Source organism: Strongylocentrotus purpuratus, unplaced genomic scaffold, assembly GCF_000002235.5.
Source record: "Strongylocentrotus purpuratus isolate Spur 01 unplaced genomic scaffold, Spur_5.0 spur5_contig_858, whole genome shotgun sequence".
Lineage (NCBI taxonomy): Eukaryota > Metazoa > Echinodermata > Echinoidea > Camarodonta > Strongylocentrotidae > Strongylocentrotus > Strongylocentrotus purpuratus.
In genome coordinates, this window is record NW_022145566.1 from 683872 (window position 1) to 706231 (window position 22360).

Sequence of the window (22360 nt, forward strand, 5' to 3'; positions counted from 1 at the left end):
TAGGTCAAAATCATGTCAACTGCAAGGTTTGAGGTTTACGACATGATCATTCTGTCAGAGGAGTACTGTAACAGGCCTCAGTTTGTGTTAATTCCAGGTAGTTGTACACATCTGTCAATTAGTTTTCAGTTGTATATGTTTATGTGTGTATTTCAAATTTGTTTTCTTTTTTCTTCATTTCACAATCTATGATACTTGGATTATGTTAATAAATTCTACCTTTATGTTTACTTCATATTTTAACTCAAGTGAAACTTTGCATTTGCTTTCGTTATGGATGTATAGATGTACATGTATATACATTGACAGATTAGCCATTCAAACATTTGTGGAAGGATTTTAGTTTCTAAAACTAGGTCCAACCTGATAATTTTGTTTGATAAGCTTGAAGAACCAATCATTCTCTTACAGAAATTCACCAGAAAATAAATACATGGTAAAGAAAGATGTGAAGGAGAGAGGGGAAACATATAAATATATTATTTACATACCCGGTACATACAATATTTACAGAATTTGAACTGACATGGCTAGTCATGATCAGTTGAAAATGTACACAAAATACAGGTGGGCAAGGCTCTCACACACGCAAACAAATCTTCAAACACTTTCTTTTCTTATGATTCAATAGCAACTCATGAATTTATTATGCACTGATCAAACGATACACTTACACACCACTTTACATGATACAAGTGAGACATTACGTGTGTACAATAAGTTACCTAACAAATTCATGGCATTACATAAAAGAAAACGTCATCAATCAACGATGGCCTTAAAGATGTGGTCATGATCAAAATGGTCAGGCTGTACATATTTATGTGCAATATGGAAAATTTTTACAATTTCCTGCTCCTCTTTTCCTCATCTGATGTGGTTTTATGAGTATTTAACTTATGGCAAGTGATAATATTGGAATACAGAACTCCCATATTTTATGGATACATACACTGTGTTTCCACGACACTTTGCAAAAGGGCAACATTTGTGTACAACCCCACCAATGTTTTACTTTTATGTACTTTTAAACAAGCTACTCATAATACTGTTCCCAATGATTCACCCAAGAACAACCATTTTTTTTTTTTAGAAAGCTCCATATATTCTGAGTTGTTTTGTCCAAACATTTGGCCTTGCATTCTATCTATTAAATATGCCTTATGATTGGACTTCTATCAGATCAAGTATAATCAGATTTAATTCTCTCTCGTAATTAAAAGATTCAATAAAAGTTCAATGCCCTTTTAACTTCATGAGAAAATTGCAATGAAAATCGTAAGGAACATGCCTACAGCTGACAAGCAACTGTGAATTGAAGAAGAAAAAGACAATCATTCACATTTTTGCACTTCCATTGTGCACTTTCAGTTTCAATGAAAATTCTTTGACCTTTTAATAGAACAAATTAAAAAAAAGAGGGAGAATGGATGTTTATAAGAGAAGAGATTGGGTTGTGCATGAAAGTCAGATCTCAGAAGGACTAAACCGTGTCCTACATCATCATTATCATCGTCATCAGTTTAATATTTGAGTTTTTAACATACACATGTAAGAGAAACGAAAGTAAAGTGCTTTCAATACATATTCATTGTGTAATTTGCTGAAAATTCCACTGTTATTATATATCCCTCTAGCAATGAATGGGTTCGGGTGTAAATCAGTATGCATGAACTTGAAATTGATTAAATAACCAATACAGTTCCCTCTTCCTTTTGTTTTTTTTCTCCATAATCTTTGCACGCATACAAATTCTGTTAAATCTGGAAAGTATAACAAGTGATTGTGAACAAAATCTCACGGTAACACAAATTATTTGAATACATGATATTTGTTCTTGTATTATAAACATTGCTCTACAAATGATCAGCATATAATGTAGATTAGGCAACACACTCACATTGTGTGTGACTTCTTCTTTCAATAACTCATACAAAAGAAAAAAGTTGCAGATAATTGGTTTAAAACATAGAACTCTTCTTGAACTTCACAAACACTAAAGCTGGAGGAATTCACAGGATGCACTTAAGAAAGCACAAACAGAAATACTTCATTATTCATTTGAAGAAAAAAAAAATCAATTTCTTACATATTTCAGATAAGAGTGTTAATTATGGAAATTACATAATGTTCTAGACACGCACAAGCACATTGTATTTTGTTCAAATACTGAATATAACTGTATTATTTGCTCACAAATTTTTTTGAGGAAAATGTTACATGATTCAAACTGGTATCACTCAAAAATACCAAACTCTGAAAAAGCCAACACAAACTTTCATGTATTGGTCAAAAAAATATATATTATCAAACAGGTTACATGATAGCCATTGATAGGTAATCATAAATGACAAGCAATATTATCCTTACTTGACTTCCTACCATGTTTCCCTTTTCATTGAATTATGAACAATTCATGTACTTCATAATCCTGACCCTTGTAGAAACTGGAATATATAAACATTTTAAAATCTGGTGTAAATTCATTGGTGTTGATACAATAATGATAGATTCGCATTCCATTACACAAACATTCCATTCTTGCATACACATCTGACATCTCTTACTTAACGATGCAAGTGTATAGGCAGCATTAACCGGGAAGCCATCTTTAAATCAACACTTGTCAAAAACGGAAGTGATCGCAGAAAAGTGCCAATTTAGATCGAAGACAGTGTTCATACAATATTTCTGCTAAATCACGATAAATGTAAACAAGGTTATTTACAAGTAAAACTCATTATGAAGGAGATTTATAATATTTACATCCCCCAAGACTTTTTGAAGCAGTTTTTTTCAGAAGACGATGTCTCCCCATGAAATCACCTGATCATTCAATAGCATGATGTTCATGGAAGACATAGACAAAACAAAGTACATGTATTTACATCAACAGAAAGCTTGAAGGGTATTTTCAGTAATAGTACTACTTAAAATTCAACAGTCTGTAAAAAGAAACAAAATATGACCAGGAAAAAACAAATATGATAGCAACTAAAAAATATCCATATAATACAATATTCACAATTATTTCCATATAAGTACAAATATTCAGGGATGCATTTCATTGATAGCTGACCACAAGAGTGCTTCCAAAGATAGAAAGGAGGCAAGGTTCTGTTTTTCAGGCCTAGGTTATTTTTGTTCAACATGCCAAACGACTAGACCAGAGTAGAAAAAAGAAAGAATTTACAGTTTTGATCACACCAGTTTAGTTCATCTTAATTGTATTTATTGCTAATTAAGTTACAATGTAACCCTCTATGTTTATATTGCACCTCACAAGAGGAAATAACCGTTGTAAAATCGTTCAAGGCCAGGTTTTGGCATCTTTGGCTCTGGTGGTGAGATGTGCAAATTATCATACCTGTAATCATCAATAAGTAAAGCACACAATCAATTTGTTTATTTTCTTCATTTTCCAAACAATATATGACACACGTTATGATGATATGCTCACAAAAACCAGATTTATTTAATATGGCCTTCTTATTTATGAAATGTACTACCTCTATTTTCTCTAATACATACCCCAGCTCTTTCATTTTGTCTGTCTGTGTGTGTCTTTCTACCACCGCAACCCCTTCACTCTCTCTCTCTCTCTCTCTCTCCTATTTTGATGTGCATTACAATCTACCTGACTGCTCTCTTCCTCTCTTTACCAATCTCCCTCTCTTTCCCAATCTCTCTCTCTCACACACACTCTCTCTCTCTCCACTGTTAATGAAAATGAGTCTAAATGTTTTGGGTTTTTTTCCTCCCTCATTCTCCATAACTCACTTCTAATATCTGATTGGTATGATAAATGAGTTAAATAAGATAATTTCATGCATTTCACTATTCATTGATGCTCGACCAGATGCATTTCTGTTTGATCTCTTCCATAAGCTCAAACAGAGAGCCGCATGAACTTCCAGCAGATATAGCACCATTGCTCCTTTGGTTTCATTGACCAGGTTCAATTACAGACCTAGTGTTTCTCGCGACGTTCCAAAAGGTTCCACAGTCGAATAATGTTATCATCTGAACCTCCAAACTATAATATGGTCTGATGATACAAAACATGCTACAGCTCCAGACATTTCAAAGGAGCTCATCCGTAAAGCTTCCTAGCCTCCTGAAGATTCATGTCTTTCCTTCGACTGCAGTGAATGGCACAAGTGATACTGTAAGTAAATTGAAGCCTCTTTTCGTCTAGTCTTTATGTACCGCCCGTGTAAATCCTCCTCTCTATGCAAGTCCAATATAAAGCTCGTCGCCATGGCAGGCAATGAGATGGCTCAGTCAAGGGGATGCGGTTCCATGAGAGGCATCGTGTGCAGAACCTCATCCAGGAGTTGAAGTGCTCTATGAAGATGAATCTCGATCCAACAAGGCGTCTCCTTGATGCTCTGTCGGGGGTAGTCCGGTCCCCATCCCTTCACAAAGCTCATACGTAAGATACACAGTCGTCTCAGGTCATCCACTCCAATGCCCGCTGCAGCTGAGTAACCTACACACAGTCAAGACATAGAATATGTAATATTACTCTCTACCAGAGACCAAAACGAACATTTCGAGGAGTGACACAAAGACTTAACTCCAATTTTGAGAAAAAGTGGTTTATGTGTCACTGAGCACTTGGGCCTTAAAGGTATTACAAAGTTTTGGTATGGGTTCATGGATTTGGTTCAGATTAACATATTGGAATTTGGAAGCATATGCATTCCTACAATATGCATTGATCGTTGTCGCGGTTAAAATCGAGTCTAAAGTTATGAAATTATAAATAATAAACTCTGTATGTTGTATAGCTCCCTCTCAAGGTAAAGATAGTAATTTAGCTATGAAACAATATTTCTCGACTAAAATCGACCGATTTGCTATTTCCGTTTGGAAATTATATATCACAACTACATATTCTGAGATTTTCATGGTCGCAGCTACCATTGTACGGCAATAGGCGCTATTTGAAATTTATCAAAATTTACCGGGAGCACTGGTAAATTTTTATATTCAATATTTCTCGAAAACAGAAGTGTTTTAGGGGCTAATTTTTTTAGTGCTTATAATACATCCACAGGGGCATCCAAATATATCAAAATTGTAAAGATTCACTATCCACCCAATTTTCAAAATTTCCCAAAACTTTGTATTACCTTTAACCCTATTTAAACGGGCTATTTCAGACCAGGTGTTTACCGAGGGGGAGGGGGGGGGGGTCATTTAGACCCCTTCCCCCTAATATCTCAGCCGTTTCACAGCCGATCGCCGCAAAAACTTGCATGCATGTCAAGTGAAGTGTATAGAATACTATGGTAATTTCAATTTTTTTTAATTCACTCATTTGCATATTTATGGTAATTTATGCAAATAAGGTCATACAATTCACATTTTTACCCATAAATCATGTATTATTCATATTCAGACAATCCTTTTCACTACATATATTTGTTAGACCATTTGGAATAATAATACAACAACAAAAATTGAAAGAGCCAGGTTATTCCTTACGTTATCTCTTGTTTTGATTAAAAAAAATTATAATTTTTGTTTTAACTTATGCATTTTGACTTGCATTGCAATAAGGATGAATATGGTATACTTACGGACTGCAGGTGCTATTCCTCCTACCGATGATGGGCCAGGAACGTGTCCTGCGACGGCCGCTGCTTGAGCTGCTGCTGCTGCCTGGGCTGTGGCTGCTTGGGATTTCATCTGAGCATAACACTGCTTCAGATCAAATACCTACACACAAAAAATAATCAAAGAAGGAATTATTTACACCTTACCCAAATTTTGAAAACATTTTCAAGTTTTCTTGAGTAATGATGTGTTGAAGTCTGTCTGCACTAGTTTGGCCAGGAGGGATTAGACCTCTTTGCGTGGTCACTGACAGGTGGTTATCTCATCAAATAAGCTCTTAATTAACATACGAAAAAGGGGATCATGGGGGATCACTGGTCACCGATTAGGCATTGTTTGCTATATAGAGGGCGCAAGTAGCTATAAGGAGTGCAGTTGGGCTGTAAGCTTTGGGACCCTGGTCATTCCCTCACTGATTACCTTGATATATGCTGTAGGATATATCTTATGAACAGCATCACCCGGTGCTCTGCCAGCTTCCCTGTCTAGGTAGTAGCTCTGAACGAAGACAGCATGGTCACTCAGACATCTTACCCAGACATCCCCTTCTCCTTTCAGCTCTAGCTGGACACCCTTACCGATATGAAGTCTGTGAGAGAGAGAGAGAGAGAGAGATAAAATGGTTTCTTCATTCATATCTTGAAATGCACTGTGCGCTGATAACGGCAGCTAAAGCTAGGGTAATAATTTCCAAAGCTCTTTTGAAGCGCATAGAGACGTTATATAATGTGATATGCGCTATACACGAACCAAATATTATTATTATAATTACCTTATGCAGCATCACATAGTAAATTAATGTAAACTATTTTCATTTTAGAAAGAGTGAGATCTCAACAATGTTTTGAAAAGGTTATCATACTTATTGTAGTATGCCAGTTCCCGCTAATGATGCAACAGAATGATTCAAAGATCAACCTAATAATCTGAGGAATAAAAAATCTATCAACCCAACAGACAACTGCTGAGAGCATGCAGAGCTTTAAGTCTGTGTTCAAAGTCTTGTTATTCTCATTTTCGCTTAAAAGTTCAAATAGCTAAATCTTCCCTCCGTTTTCACAAAATTGTGTGATTTTGGAAGTCCTACATTGAAATATCCCAAATGTCCATGGCAAGAGGAAGAATATTTCCATACAAAAAAATATAATGTAACTAAGTGCACGCTCTTTGAAAAAATGAAACAGAATTTGATAAAATACCTTGCTTTTTCACTGCTCTCTGTTCTATGTACATTGGATAACTGTCCTAGGCAAAACCTGTCCATCCTGGAGGGATCCACGTAGCCGTCCACCTTCACTGTAGGACACGAGGACTGAATCTTGAAGATCTCACCGACTTGCGTGTCAAGCTCAAAGTAGGCTATTGAACACCAATACTCTGGAGCTAAATGTAAAAAAACAAAAGAATATGACCATCAGTCAAAGGCATACCTTACACTGGCTTTCCTAGCTGTCTCCACATTCATATATATTTTTGTTGTTGTATTCTATTGTAAATATTTCTCTTTAATTTGTATGCTATATTTTGTATTTTATATGTGTGTTATGTTTTTATGATGATTATTATTAATATATTCAATATACACTATTGATTATCACCAAGATTACTGTAAGCACAATATTATTTCTCTAAATAGAAAATAAGTAGTTTGTAGAATGGAACAATTACTCAATAGGTGAATAACAAATTTCAAACTTTAGAGATAAGAAAATCATATGAATTTATTAATATCAGTTGACTATTGTTGAGACATGGTAACTAAATATCAGTGACCTAGGTAAAACAAATCATGCACAAAAATTTAAGCCTTATACGGAAGCAATAATGAGGTGTTTATTTCTAATGCAGATGGAAATACCTTCATACTGCATGTTTTTTTTGTTTCCATTTCGGTTTAATAAAATTTGGAGTGGACTATTAGGCTATTATTATTATTATTATTATTATTATTATTATAAACAATATCATACACGTCTCGGAGTGTTTCATCAAAATGAATTGATAAATCTCTTTTCATAAAGTGAAATGAAACATTACTGGACATTGAACAGGCTTTAATTTATAGACAACTATGAATTAAATGCATCGTTCAACAATGCTAAATCTGAGATGCATGGCCCTACGCGTAATCAGTGTCTGTGATATGTTGTAATATTGAAGCCCTGAAAAAATTGTGCTTCAAAATATCAAGAAGTGCCTCAAAAAAGTAAAAAAAATTGAGTGACCAGTTTTACCATACTCCTTTTCCCCAATAGACTGTAGTGTTATGAAAACTGTTAAAAAAATGCAAAATTTGGTTTTGATTTCCAATCATAAATATCTTGACAATCAGACAGGCAATCGGCTTGTAAAAGTCATGGGGTTCCTGACTGACCTAAAGGTTTAAAATTATCATTGCAGCATGAGCTAAATCCAGGATTTTGTTTGAGAATCTGAGACAAAGTTACCGGATCCCTTTAACCATCTTACCAGGACAGGAAACTTTGCATTCCTTCCTGAAAAGCTAAGGAAAACAAACATATTCTACACAAAGAAGTATTAAAGTCACACATGACCCTCCGATAAGGTGATTGTAGTTCTAAGAACCTACCTGGTTGAGTTGATAGGGGTGGTTCCACTGCATTGTCCTTGGGCATCTGGTAACCATGAAACTGATTCTGTCCGCTCACGCCTTGAGGATTGACACCTTGACGGTAGTTGAGGGTACTCCCGCTGGAACCTGCACCTCCCCACGACTCTGAATTACCTGATTAATATACAAATTTTATTAAATGACATGAATAAATGATATGTACTTTCCCACAATTCTGAATTACCAGAGTAGCATATAATTAAAATATAATATATTTATAGACAGGTAGTGAAACAGACATTGGGAAGGATACATTATCAAGGAAATTAATCACAAATGTTAATGTAATGGGATGGAGGAGAGTCAAACTTCCTACCATAAAAGAGTTGACAAATAACAGCAGCGCAAAAAAAACAAAAAAAACATGTTTCTTAATTTACTTATCATATATCAACGCTACAAGTAGTTATTACTTTTCTACACGTTTCTTCATTTTTGATGAGTTAAAAAGATATGTGTTAAAGTGTTTAAATCTTAAATCCCTCACACTGGTTCTAAGGGCGACAATCCACATTGACTGATCCAGGTTACAACTGTACAGATCACTGCCCAAAAATGTTTAAATTCATGAAGGAAGTTTAACTTTAAACCACATCTAAACTGTGGTATAAACTTCTCTGCTCCCCCAAAATAGGCACAGTTTCCAAGTCTGTGTTCCCGGTTCACTTGAGTACCAGGGCCCCGTCTTATAAACAGTTGGGATTAATCTCAACTTATTTGCGATTGATATCAATTGCACCTATGTACACAACAGATAAGAGACAGCAAACTTGCGATGGATTAGAGGACTTGCGATTGATTGGGATCAATCGCAAATCTCTACAAGATGGGGGCCCTTCTTAATATGCTCATGGTGGTTTAAACCATGGGTTAAGGTACATCCCTTTTTTGAATTCTGACCAAAGAATCTACAAAGAGAAGTCTTGACCAAAGTCAGGCATTTACAAGTATCCCTTACAAAAATATTCACAACATTTATTTCACAATTATTTGGTATTGTCATTATGTTAATAATTTATTTACTATGATTTGTTATACTATTGGACATGCATATAATTATATACATCACTGTATTTTTTGTAAATTGACCCTTTCAGCTTTGTGCTGCTAGTCATTATATCATTTGATCATTATTTGATCATTATATACCAATAAATAAATAAATAATAATAAATAAAGTCAATCTTGCTTCCTCACTTCTTTGGAAGGATGAAGAGGTCATGTTTGGTACAGGTGATGTCGGACCCTGAGAGGTCTGTTGCTGCATGGGAGGTGCCGATGGGGGTCCTCCTTGACTGGGGGCTTGTTGAGATGGAGGCGGGGGACCTCCTGAAGGACCTGGACCACCCGATGAACTAGGACCTGGAGCCAGAGGAGCACCTGATCAAATACACAAAGTTCAAAATAATGTTGGGATACAAGTAGGAGTATCTTCATTGAAATTCTTGTGGTGTGAAATTCTAAAAAAAAGAAAATAAAAAATTGATGTTTGAGCATCTTGTTAGCATGCCGGGTGTGAGTATAAGATTTACCCATTAAATCTGTGACCCTTTATTCTTTGTAGTAATTGTACTACCGGTATTAGCTGTTAAATTTCTTGCACATGGGTAGTCTTGGCTGCAGAATATATTCAACATATGATGAAAGATGAACGTTTTAAGTAATGAGAGGAATCGTGTTAATTCAATGCTGCCGCAGCTGCATTAAAGGCATCGTTAAACAATGTTAAATCTGACATACATGGCCCTACGTGTAATATTGAAGCCCTAAAAAAATTGCACTTTAAAATGTTCATGAAGTGCCCAAAAATAGTAAAAAAATCTTTGAGTGACCCGTTTTACCATACTCATTTTCACCAATAGACTGTAGAGTTATAAAAACCGTTAGCAAAACGTTATTTTAAAATTTCGATTTCCAATCATAAATGTCTTGATTTAATCAGACAGGCCATCGTCTTAAAAAAGTTATGGGATTCCTGACTGACCTAAAGGTTTGATTGCAGCATGAGCTAAATCAAGGATTTGGTTTAGAATCTGAGGCAAAGACACCTAATCCTTTTAAATAAAGAGAAATTGATAATGCTTTAGATGGAGAGAAAATAAACATGTGAATCAAAGAGCATCTTTCTTACCTTGTGGAACAACAGATGGATGACTGGTGTGCATGGCAGGAGGAGGCTGGGCTGGAGGGGGAGCAGAGAGGGTCGGCGGAGCAGGAGCTGGGGGTGAAGAGAGGACTTGAGAGGGACCGGGAGCAGAGAAGGGGGGCTGCTGCTGATGGGCTGGTAAGGGAATGGAAGGCATACCCATGGAATGTGGGGGCATGGAGACGGGCGGAGGAACTTGACCTGTCAAAACAAATTGGGTAGAAAGTCAAAATATGAAGATACAAATTTCAATCTGCTGATCACTAGAAATAAGTGCACTATTACAACCTTCATTACAAACATTATTATAATGGATTTAACATTAATAGGCCTTCACTAGAAATAAATGCACTATTACAAGGCCTAACAAAAAAATGTGTTGTATTGCCCTTTAGGTGCCAAAACATGGGTCGGTCGGTTGGAATTCTTTTTTCTTTTTTTAACTTTTTCTTTTTTATCTTCCTTTATGGGCTGATTCTTTCTCAGTTTTTAATGATTTAATTTTCTTTTCTCTCTAAAATATGGTTTAAAAAAAATAATGAATTAACCGACCATAGATTTCAAGATAATAATAATACACAAGATTTATATAGCGCCAAGATCTTTTTTTTTAGGCCTAACCTTCATCACAAACATTATAATGGATTTAACATTTACAGGCCTTCATTGCACATGGGCCCCCAAATTCTAACTCTGGACCCCCCAAATTTCAAATTTTAACAGGAGGTCCATGCATACAGACCATACATATACCAGCATACAAGCTCTTCTAATCATAATCCAGACTACCAGGAAAAAAAATCAGTGCCACACTTACAGTATGAAAAATATAATTAGGAAGGGCAGTTGTGCAGTCTTGTATAATGTAGAGTGCACTACAATAGGTTTGAAGATCGCTTCATGGACAATTTCATTATGTAATAGGTAAAAGAAATGAATATGACCAATTATTTTCTCTGTTGTTGTTGTTGTATTCATTGGCGCTGGGAATTTCAAGGTATCTTCTAATTAATCAAAATGGCGGCTAACATGTTCTCTTTCTACTTCTACAACAGATTTTGACCTTAAAGGTAAAGACCAGTTATGGTCAAGCGATTGCATTGTGAAAGAAACGTTGTGGAATCGATCAGAAAAGGTTGATCATCTAGCATCTAGCATCTGCAAGGTTCTGGAATCATCAAAATGATAAGAAATTTGGCCCATTCTTCGTAAAGTTACAAGCACTATACACAGAAAGATGTATATGGGACTACCCTATATCTCTCACAAACCATGAGAGAAACAAATTTACCAAATATATGAATTAGTAGGCGGTTTCCCGGCAAATTTTTTATCATCATGTATTAGTCAAAACATATTCTTTCACATGATTGGTAATGAGAGCTTCCATTTCATTTTTTGAAATTGGGGCGTTTCCAATACTGGTCTTTACCTTTTAGTTGGACCCGAGTTGGACCTGGGTACTCAGTCTTTAGTCCCAGCCCTAGTATTCATCCATAAGAATAACTGGATTTTTGTTTTGTTCATGGCAAAATAGAGATTGTGCTTTGATATGATTACCGGTAGCTTGTTGATGTGCCAGCATACGGTTGAAGTCATTCAGCCCCGCTGCAGAAGGCCCAGGTGCACCATGGGATGATGGGTGTGGTGGTCCGTGGGGAGGACCATGGGGTGGGCCAAGGGGTACAGCGGGGTGCCCGATGTTCTGTAGTCCCCCATTGCTCATGCCAGGAGGGTGCGATATGTTCTGCTCCACCTGAATACATTCTCCACCAAACTCGTCTTTAACCACACGTGGAGGGCCAGCTGTAAGACCAAACAAGGGTTCTAGGACAATTACCTCCGAGGACAACCACCCCGATGACAATTACCCCCCTGAAAATTACCCCCCAAGAACAATTAAACCCCCCCCCCCCTGAAAAACTATTCCCTTGGACAATCAACCCACCCCGCTCCCCCTGACGACAGTTACCCCATGAAAAAAAATATATATTTATCAGGCTAGACTTCCCCTTTAATGAACAGGGGGGGGGGGGGTAATTTTCAGGGGAGGGGGGGGGGGTAATTGTCCTTGGAGGGTACTTGACCTAGGGGGTAATTTTCAGGGGTGTCATTGTCCTCGGTGGTAGCTGCCTTCTGGGGGGGGGGGGGTATTTTCCAGGGGGTTATTTTCCCTGGGGGTAGTTTGCCAGGGGATAATTATCCTAGGGTGATTGTCCAGGGGGTAATTGTATTGATGTAAACGCAAAACAAGAGTAAGCATTTACCAATAATTTCCAATTTTCAATTATACATTCAATATCACTAAAGAAATACATCTGGAATACACAAAACATAGCAATACAGGAACATCAATGACCTGATCGATTTTGCACCGTACAATAACCCACAATGACAATTTTATAAACCCATAATATTGGTAAAAGAGAGAGAACAAAATCTGAATACAATAGAAAGTTTTCATAATCAGTTATCAAGATATCCAAGTATATTATTCAGTTAGTCCAATGTCACATTTAAAAGGAAGACCGTGTACCCTAGCTTGCACAAAAGAAGTTCCAATTTCCTTTCCATTTTTTTTCTCTCTCTCTCTCTCTTAATATTCTCCCAACGTTTATTCTATAACCACACAATATGACAATGTCAATTTCACTTGAATGTTCAGTGTTTTTTTTTGTGAGGCTGGATAAAAATATTTGTACCAGTGAGTAAATAGACAAATACTAGGCTTCCCCTAGTATGACACTGGTCTTGCATCAGAGTGGTCTCTTCAAAGCTGACTAATTTTCACCCCTTTTAAAACTTCATAACTAGTAATGTATGTAGAGCTCCTGAACTTACTACATGTACACTGTACTTCAGTAGAGTGTACATCTATTCTTTACAGCTCCAATACATGTACATTGTAGGTGTTGTTGTACCCTTGTAACTTAGCAACCAAGCACCAAATATTATGAAACATGTGATAATATTACCAGCAGATGGCCAAGTTACCATCATCCCATTGTCATACCAGTACAGGCCTGTGCCAGTGTGACTAACATCGCAACACAAATCTGTAAATATTTATATAACATTGGATGGCTTTGATTGTGATGCAAGGATATATTGTCATAGCAAAAACAATATTTTCTTATTCTTGTATCACACGAAAACAAAGCCATACAATATTATTATTATCTATATCAGGCTGACTAGCGAAATAACAAATTCGATAATCAAGCAATATCGTATCGACAGTTTAAATACAATAATATATTGATCTGTCATCCGGGTACTGTGCTAAAGATATTAAAATACGCTGATTTAATGTACCACTTGGAAGCCTTATATATTAGATATTATTACCCGTATCAGACATCTGAGCAGTGGTTTTACAAAATCATATTACACTTGTTGTAATCCTAAAAGAGCTAGTCAGTGAATATGAGACCATATTACCATCTCATGAAAAAGCCTATGGACGATACGTGTTAAAAAAGCAGGAAATAAAGTCTCATATTCACCGCGCCGTATTGTGTCATTTTCATTGCGCATCTATTATGCGTACGAAAACCTGCGCACTTTGCGCGCACTCTATTGTGACGTAATAATCACACCAAATTAGGTACACTGTTTGCAGTCTATCGAAAATTTTGTCAAGCAGCTGGATGCACAGTGCTGGTTTGACAAAGTTTTTTTCAGTTCTATGAGATTGTCATGTACATGTATGTATTTGCTCTAGATGTCTGATTTGGATAACAATAACAATATTGACTGGCTTAACTTTCGGGAGATACCACATATATTGCCCTCACGAGACCCATATTGCCCTCGTCTTTGACTCGGGGGCAATATGAGTCTAGTTTGGGAAATATTATGTGGTATCTTCCTCAAGGCCAGTCCATATTATATAAATAATATGTTTTATTTTCATAAAAGATGAGCAATGCAACACAAACGTTGTTGCACATTTGTACACCTCTCACGGTCTCACCTGTGTGTTGTAATGTGAGCCCAGTCAGATCTACAAAAGAAAAGAGGAGATAAGATTGTAAAATAAGTAGGGATGGGGGAGGAAGGAAGAAAGACCTCTCCAAGTAGTAGTTAGTTAAAGACAGTAGAGCACTAGAACTTAAAGACATACACTGTACATGAATATATGTATCATGTATTGTATGTACAGTGTTATGTGTGTTAAGGATTTTAAAAATAGACAAGTTGAAAGAACATTCCTACACAAATGACCTGCATCCTGAAGCAAAGTCTATTAACACTTTTCTTATTTTCTTCCTCCTTTGGTTCAACTCCATATTGAAAATATCTTGTTGAAGAAAAATATTTTTGAAAGATTCCAGGCATTACCATTAGGTTTTGCCTTCTTTTCTAGCTCTAGTTGACATTCATAGAAACTAGGATAAAATTTGTAATATAAACATCTACAATTTTGGTTTTAAATTTTGTTCCAACATGTAGCTTATTATCTGGCTACCACCCACAATTTAAACCAATATGAATATACACATACGCCATGTCATTCAAACAAATTACAAACAGTGTGACTTTGAAGCATTGCATACTTTCCCTTTAAAGAAGAAATGCATGAAACATAAGAAGAAGAAAAAGGTGAAAGCATGGTTAAACACAAGGAGAAGAAAAGGAAATAAATCCTCAAACAGGATGCTTTGTGACATATTCATGGAATAAGAGACATTTATTTCCAAGTTATGTCCAACAACTACTGAATCATAAATGTCAAATGGAAATCTTAGCAAGCCATCTAGAAGAATGTTATGAGCAGTTGGAAGGCCGCCAAGCTGGGATTAAGCCCCCAAAGTTTGTTTCTTTGTTTTTCAATTTCAAGGGCACCTTTTTTTTTTCTTAAAAAAATAATGTTTATAAAAATGCTCATAATCCCAATATGATCTATAGAAATTCTTGACATGCTTCAATGAAAAACAAGAAACTTACACTTTGTAATTTATGTCCTCCTTCCTTTGAATTGTTTTCATTGAAAAAAAAAAAAAAAATATTCCTATCCATCTCCACTTTAACAATGCTCATATCTTTAATAACATTTCATTAAATACACTTACCAATACCAGGTGACACAATTCGCTCATAGTGATATGCATTTACACACACGCTGTCACATTTGAGATCAAATGCATACTGGCAAAATTTCAGGTGCTTTAGTTCATTTTTGTGCAAGTCTGGCCATCTCCATATCCTGGCATAGATCACATGTGGAAAACCCTTCCTCCCAGCAACCTATTACAAAAATAATGAAATAAATTAAATGATAATTATCTCATCTGTGAAAAATTATAAACACTATACAGGTACAAAAGTAAAAGAATTATAAATTAAACTATAAAATAATTATCTTATCAATGGAAAATTAGATAAGAAAATATTTATAGAATTAAAAGGTAATTTTATAGGAAAGTAAAATAAGAATAATTGAAGTAAATCATAATCATCTAATGCATGAAAAATTATTTAAGAAAGTAAAAGAATTATAAAAATGAAGTAAATCAAAATCATCTCTAGTATCATGGTCAAATACAAGTACACACACATTGTTCATTGTGTACGAAGGGAAAAAAAAACAGGATCATTCTTGTACCAAGTAAATCTTTAAATCCAAAATATGATTTTCTGAAAAGAATTAGAGAACAGAAATGACCACGACGTTTGGCCTTTAGACTAGAGTCCACCACATATCTCAGCTAATTCACAGGCTTATAAAGAGATTTCCCCATACACTGTATGTATGATTCATAGTAGCCCTGAGGGTGGGTTAATTACATATTTATACACCACCACTTTAGCTGTGTTGATGTTGAAATTTATACACATACATGTATGTAACTCACAAAGAAGTAGCTACATGTATTATCATAATTCCTGGGGATAAAAATATCAAACTCATCTACAGGTACATTTACATTCATACAATTACAATGTACCGGTACATGAATCATCTATAAACTGCATATTTACATGTACACAGTGTATGTATAGGCCTACATGTACGTGTGAAATGTATGTTGTACGCTGCAAAATTTTGTAAGAAGAATATATTTCCAGTTAACTATATGTATGCACAATGTACTGCTCATGGATGTATTAAAGTCATCTTGGATGATATTAAATGAGATGCACAGATTAAATCATGCAAACATGCCCAGGGCTAGCCACTTGCTAATATCATTTGATAATCCCGGGAGAATCATTGATTTCTTTTTTATCATTTGGGGGAAGCATGCCAAAACGCAGCTCAGCATTAGAAGTTACTCGATACCCACACTATAACCATGATGACTCATTATCTACCGAGACCACATAATTCACTCCAATTCATTATGATAAGAAAAACCTGTCAGGCAGGAAAACAATTGGCAGAAAAACAATGCAGATTCTGTGCCAGAATGTGAGATACGTATTTCTTTAAAATGTTGCCATTTCTTGTGATACCGGTAGTCAAGAAAATTATATTAGCAGAATAATCTTCTCTTAAAAATCAAGAAATGAGTCATGACTCATGACCAAGGGCCTTATGCAGATCTTGTACATGTACTATATTTTATAACTTCACACATTATGACTTGTAGTAAAAACAGAAACTGAATCTACATGTATATCAATTGAAATCACTGTTAAATTCAATTCAATTCTGGTTTATTACAAATAAAAACTATGCTGACTAAAAAGTTCGGAGACTCATACAATTAAGTTTATGAATTATAAATACATACAAGATTATAAGAAATTAATACTTTTAGCAATCTTCATATTAATTACTGATTCTAACTTACTAAACAACTACGGTAATATCAAATAATCATAAAATAATACAATTATTTCTGGAAAATGGTATTACTGGTAACAAAGCCACAGGAAGGACAACAATTAATGATCTTGAAATTAATGACCTTAAAAAGGAAAGAGAGAAGTAAATTTGTGAAGCTTATTAAAAATATTCCCCCCCCACCCTTTTTAAAAATTATTGCACACATTCAAAAATGACCTAGCTGACAGTCTAGGCACATGGGACTTTCAGCGTGTCCACACACAAAACAATTTATCCCGAAACTCTATAACGAAACGTCGTATAAAGAATCATAGTATAAATTTCAAAGTGTCCACACACAAGAAACGTCATATAAATAATCATCGTATAAATTCAAGGATGTCCATAAACAGCAGAAAGTAATCCTGAAACTCTACAGTCTGGTCTCCTTTCGCTCGAGGTCACGTTAAGCCCCGCCCAGTTAGTTACACTAGTTACACTCCCCTTGTCCACACACAACATTTTTCGTGATTAGGCGTGATTCTTTGATGCCCAAACCTGCGTTTCGTTAGACTAGTTTCGTTATACGACGTATCGTTAGTGAGCGTCCACACACACAATTTCATCGTAAAACTATCGTGAAACGGTATCACTATCGCGAAACGGTATCACTATCGCGAAACAGTATAGCTAATCACGGAAAATGTTGTGTGTGGACAGGGGGTTGATAAGAAATGGGTTAGTTTGTTGATAGAAAGGGAAACATATTGGCAGTAAGTGTGTGACATGCACACTCTTGAGAGGAAACCCTCTAATATGCAATATCCAGGTACAGCTGTAAGTCGACTTTACAGACAGGTTTCACTTTCTATACAGCCTGCAAAGGAGAACTGTTCCTTCCTGGGGGGAAATACAAACCAGTTACCTTTGAAATAACCCTCCCCCGGCGATATACATCTGAGGCAATAAGAACATTTTTTCACCTCACGCCATTTCTAATATAAAGGTTATCACATGTCTCCAATTAGAGGCGGAAAAAAGCACCCCTTCCAAGAAGAAAAAATATTTGTAATCTTGTAAAAGGTAGTTCAGAGAAAGAGAGAGCTGTCTAAAGTGTCTATGTATAAATGTATACGTGTACCTGTAGGTATAGGTATGTCTAAAGTGTCTATGTATAAATGTATACATGTATTTAATATTATGAATAATAGTCTACTATGCAGTAAAATACATCGTTAAAATCAGCAAAATTAAAAATAATGAAATTACTGAAATTCAAATTTCAATGGGAAAAAAATACTACAGATTACATGTATGTCATCTATTTTTACAACAAACAGCCTCATTATTCTTTGCTCTTTACTAACTAAACTAAGAAACATTTTCAATATGAAGTTTGCATATATACAGTGTATATATATTTCAACAGTCTGTGTAGATTTGGTAAGATTTTTTAAGAATCATTTTTTGTTAAATCAAACCAGAAATAACCATGTAATGATTCCCAAACAATGTATTTCAGTAAGCATTTTTAAATACATCATGACAAACAGGCCCCAACATAAACAGTTTTAATAATAATTAAACTTTATCGTAAACACAGGACAGGTTCTTCAAATAATCATTATCTGATTCTCCTTCCCCTACATAATGCAACAGTGCAAGTTATATTTCATACCCAGGAAATGTGGAAGATTAAGTAAGTACTATTGTGAGAATCTACAGATCATCTGAACATCTAATGTACATGTAATTCAAATTTCTGTTACAAAATTACAGTTTGCACATGTCTAATGATATTGCATGAGCAACTCATTCTATTCATTTATTAAATTTGCCATGTTATTCATCTTTCATAATTGCAATTTGTTAATTGCCAATTGCATCATGAAAGTACTTTAAAATTAAGATGTTCATGTATACTAAACATAGTGATTACAAGAAAAAACAATCCCTTTAAATGTCTATACTATATATGTTGATTGCAGACTACTGATATTGTATCACTGATATTTCAATACCAAGTCAATTAAATCAAAGTGATGAAAGGAGTGTTGAACCTACCTGTAACCTGCCATCTAATGTCCTTTGTATTGTAACACATTTGCTGGGATGTGCACCGTTTGTTGTAATGGCTGTGATGAGGCTGTCCAGCTCATCTCTCTTTTCTTTCAGTTTTTTCACCAAACTTTCGATGGCTCTCTTTGCAAACGATTCCGACTCTCCCCCCTGCCGATGGCACATGAGGCTGTGTACGATACTAAGACAGGCATCGGCACTCGTTGGTGCCCCAGCCATGGTTCCCATTGTGTACGCCAGCTTGACGGCGGTGATGACACTATGGTCACCTCAAATCCGGTCTGAAACTGTTAGTTCTTCTGCAACCCCAAAATGAATCCTGATGGTTTTCTCTGTCACACCATGAATCAAGACATCTGTCTAGGAAGTTTCTGCATGTTTGTTGAAAAGAATGATATAACGGAGATGTAAGTCTAGGGACTGCAGATTATGATCAAGCAATCATGCCCTATTTAAAGATTCAACCTTTCAAGCATTTCATGCAAAAGGCATACAGAATTTGTATTATAGTCTATTTAAACTCATCTACATTAACTCTGGTACACAGGAAAGAGAATACATTTCTATAAGTATAAACATTTTCAATGGGAGGAGATGTATACAATATTCATGTAGAACATATTTTGCTGACAGATAGGAACACAAAATGGTTCTGAAATGTAGATCTCTTAAAGGATGAAGAAGGAAAAAAAAAAAAAAAAAAAAAAGAAGAAGAAAAAAAAAATTGTAATGTCAAAAAGTACAAAAAGAAAAAAAACACAAAGGGTCTTTAAATTTGCAATCATCGTTGCAAAATTACAGTTTCCATTTCCAAAACTTAATAATAACAATATTTCTACAATACAAAAAAAAATGAGATATCTGATATATATATATACATGTTATAGATTTTTCAGTTTTTTGAAAATCAAGAACATAATATGTTTCTATAACTATAATCATTTTGATAACAACTGCTTTTAATATAAAACCTTTTGCCATTTTGCAGTGTATTTTTTTGACAACCAAGTGGAATTTTAAATTCATGAGAAAGATGTTGTGTAAAAGCACAGTATTATTGTGTTCCTAACTTGTAAATTAATTACTGGTCTACACAAGAAACTCACTAATACTGCATAGAGTCATTAACAAATTAAAAAATGAATTGAACATACTACAGACATCTACATGTACATACATGTATATCAGAAAACTTCAAATTTTAACTTCTGAGTAAACTACATGTATGAATTGATGCAAATCGTACAGATTCTACTTTTTTAAAATCAACAATCAAAAGAGCTCAAAGTTTGTAAACCTTAAAATAAAATTATCAAATACACCACGATGGATCTACAACATGAAAATAATTCATACTTTTTACAGCTGTTTATCTCTGGTAAAAGCAGAGGAAGAATAGGAAGTCAAAAAGCATGATCCAATATGAATCTCAATCACGGGGGCAATTGCAAAATTAAAAATTGCCCCATGGAATTATGAAGTAAAGATTATCTTTTCTGTTATAACTTTTCCCACAATATTGAGTTTCAACTTTCAAACCTTAGGCTTAAACCAATGAAATGGAACTATGGAGTTTTCTGTCTCTAGAGGCCGCCATATTGTAAATAAATGTACGCTTGAAAGTTGGCACTATATCTCCCAACCAATACAAACACTAGCTTGCAGTGCGACTGTCAGCAGCGGCTATACCGCGCAGGTAGTACCAGTGTGCACGCTGCCGCCCCATATCTGCTGGGGCTAGAAGCGGTCGCGCAAGGACCAAAACATGGAGAAGTTTTTCGTTGTGAAAAGCGTGAATCCTCTGAAATCTGGTGATCCCAACAGACCAGCAAATACATAATGAACCTCGACCAGTAAATCAATATTGAGAAGAAGAGGAAGACCAAAGATATGTCGTGGATAGATATGTCGTGGATGGATATTGTAAAGTCTAAAGAAAGAATGTAATAAGGTTGCTCTGAATGATGAGGAGGAATGTGCAGAACGGGAAGAAATGAAGAGAATGTCATTACTGGATGAAACCCCTAGACTACGTACATTGTAGCTTAGTTGTAAAGATGCTGACTTACATAATACTGGTAAATAAATGACAATAATGAAATAGCCCAGTAATTGGGGACCAATTGTCCAATGCGATGGAAATTTGTATTAAAAAAAAGAGCCCCCTTCAGTAATAAAAGAGCCCCCATCCATGAGAAGGCTCAACGGGGCTCTTTTTTTTTTTGGAAGAGCCCCTCCGGACCAAAATTTTGAGCCCTGCTCTAACGTCTAGTGATAACACGTACAATTTACAATGTCAAAAATTTACTGCTCATGCTACTTGACCAATTATTTATTTTAAATTTTTAATGACAGACATGGATCATAAAACATCTATAATGCATGACACCCTATTTGTACAAATACATCATTATATAGTCTACATATCAATAATAGTATCTCTCACCTCAGTGTTTACCCCACTGCTCAGCCTCCACTCCACTCTTCAACTCGGGCGCGGGCTCAGCTCAGCTAACGCTGCAAGCAACTGCTGCACAGTTTACAGAATCGGGACAATGACAACAATGGTTTACGAAACTGTAAATCCGCGTGAATGTAAAACATATCAGACTAAAATAACACTTCGGCGAAGAAAAAGTATGTCCAGGATAAAGCTCGGACGGAGAAGCTCATCAAATTGGGTGTTAGGGAGGTGCAATTCGCACAAGTCTTCGACGACTTTCACGGAAGAAACTGCAGGAGAGTACGCGGCAAGCCATTTAATTACATACTGTCGCCGATATCAAGCGCCAGCAGCAAACATGGATTTCAAACAACTCGTCCTGTACCTGCTCGTTATTAAAGATATCGGCCCATCAGACTACGATGGTTAAATAACAATTTCATTTCGAAAATAAAAATTACACAACAAGAGTTAACATATTTATATCGAAAATAAAAAGTTCAAACGGTACCGTGTCCTGCAGCACTTATTAGGGATCAAAATGATTGTTGGCAGTCCATCTGAAATGTGCTGAGTACCGAATAATATCAAGGACGACTTGTTAGACATCCGTGTGTTGGTCAATAAAGTGCACCGATGTGTTACGGCTGGCGACGTGAT

General features: G+C 35.6%; 1 protein-coding gene across 2 annotated transcripts; it reads right to left on the reverse strand.

Annotated features, from left to right (window-relative positions):
- Positions 1-612: 612 nt before the first annotated feature.
- Positions 613-22035, reverse strand: LOC575230 (mothers against decapentaplegic homolog 4). Of its 2 annotated transcripts, none has more exons than XM_030997230.1 (12): positions 21704-22035; positions 19243-19628; positions 15479-15653; positions 14380-14409; positions 11964-12185; positions 10389-10604; positions 9455-9637; positions 8216-8371; positions 6825-7008; positions 6046-6214; positions 5589-5727; positions 613-4492 (listed from the first exon to the last, which is right to left on the reverse strand). In XM_030997230.1, the coding sequence occupies exons 2-12, from the start codon at positions 19483-19485 to the stop codon at positions 4281-4283; spliced, it is 1929 nt and encodes a 642-aa protein (XP_030853090.1). In that variant the 5' UTR covers positions 19486-19628; positions 21704-22035; the 3' UTR covers positions 613-4280. The 2 variants fall into 2 exon arrangements, with proteins under 2 accessions (XP_030853090.1, XP_011670155.1); XM_011671853.2 differs by having other exon boundaries at positions 11964-12209.
- Positions 22036-22360: the final 325 nt, after the last annotated feature.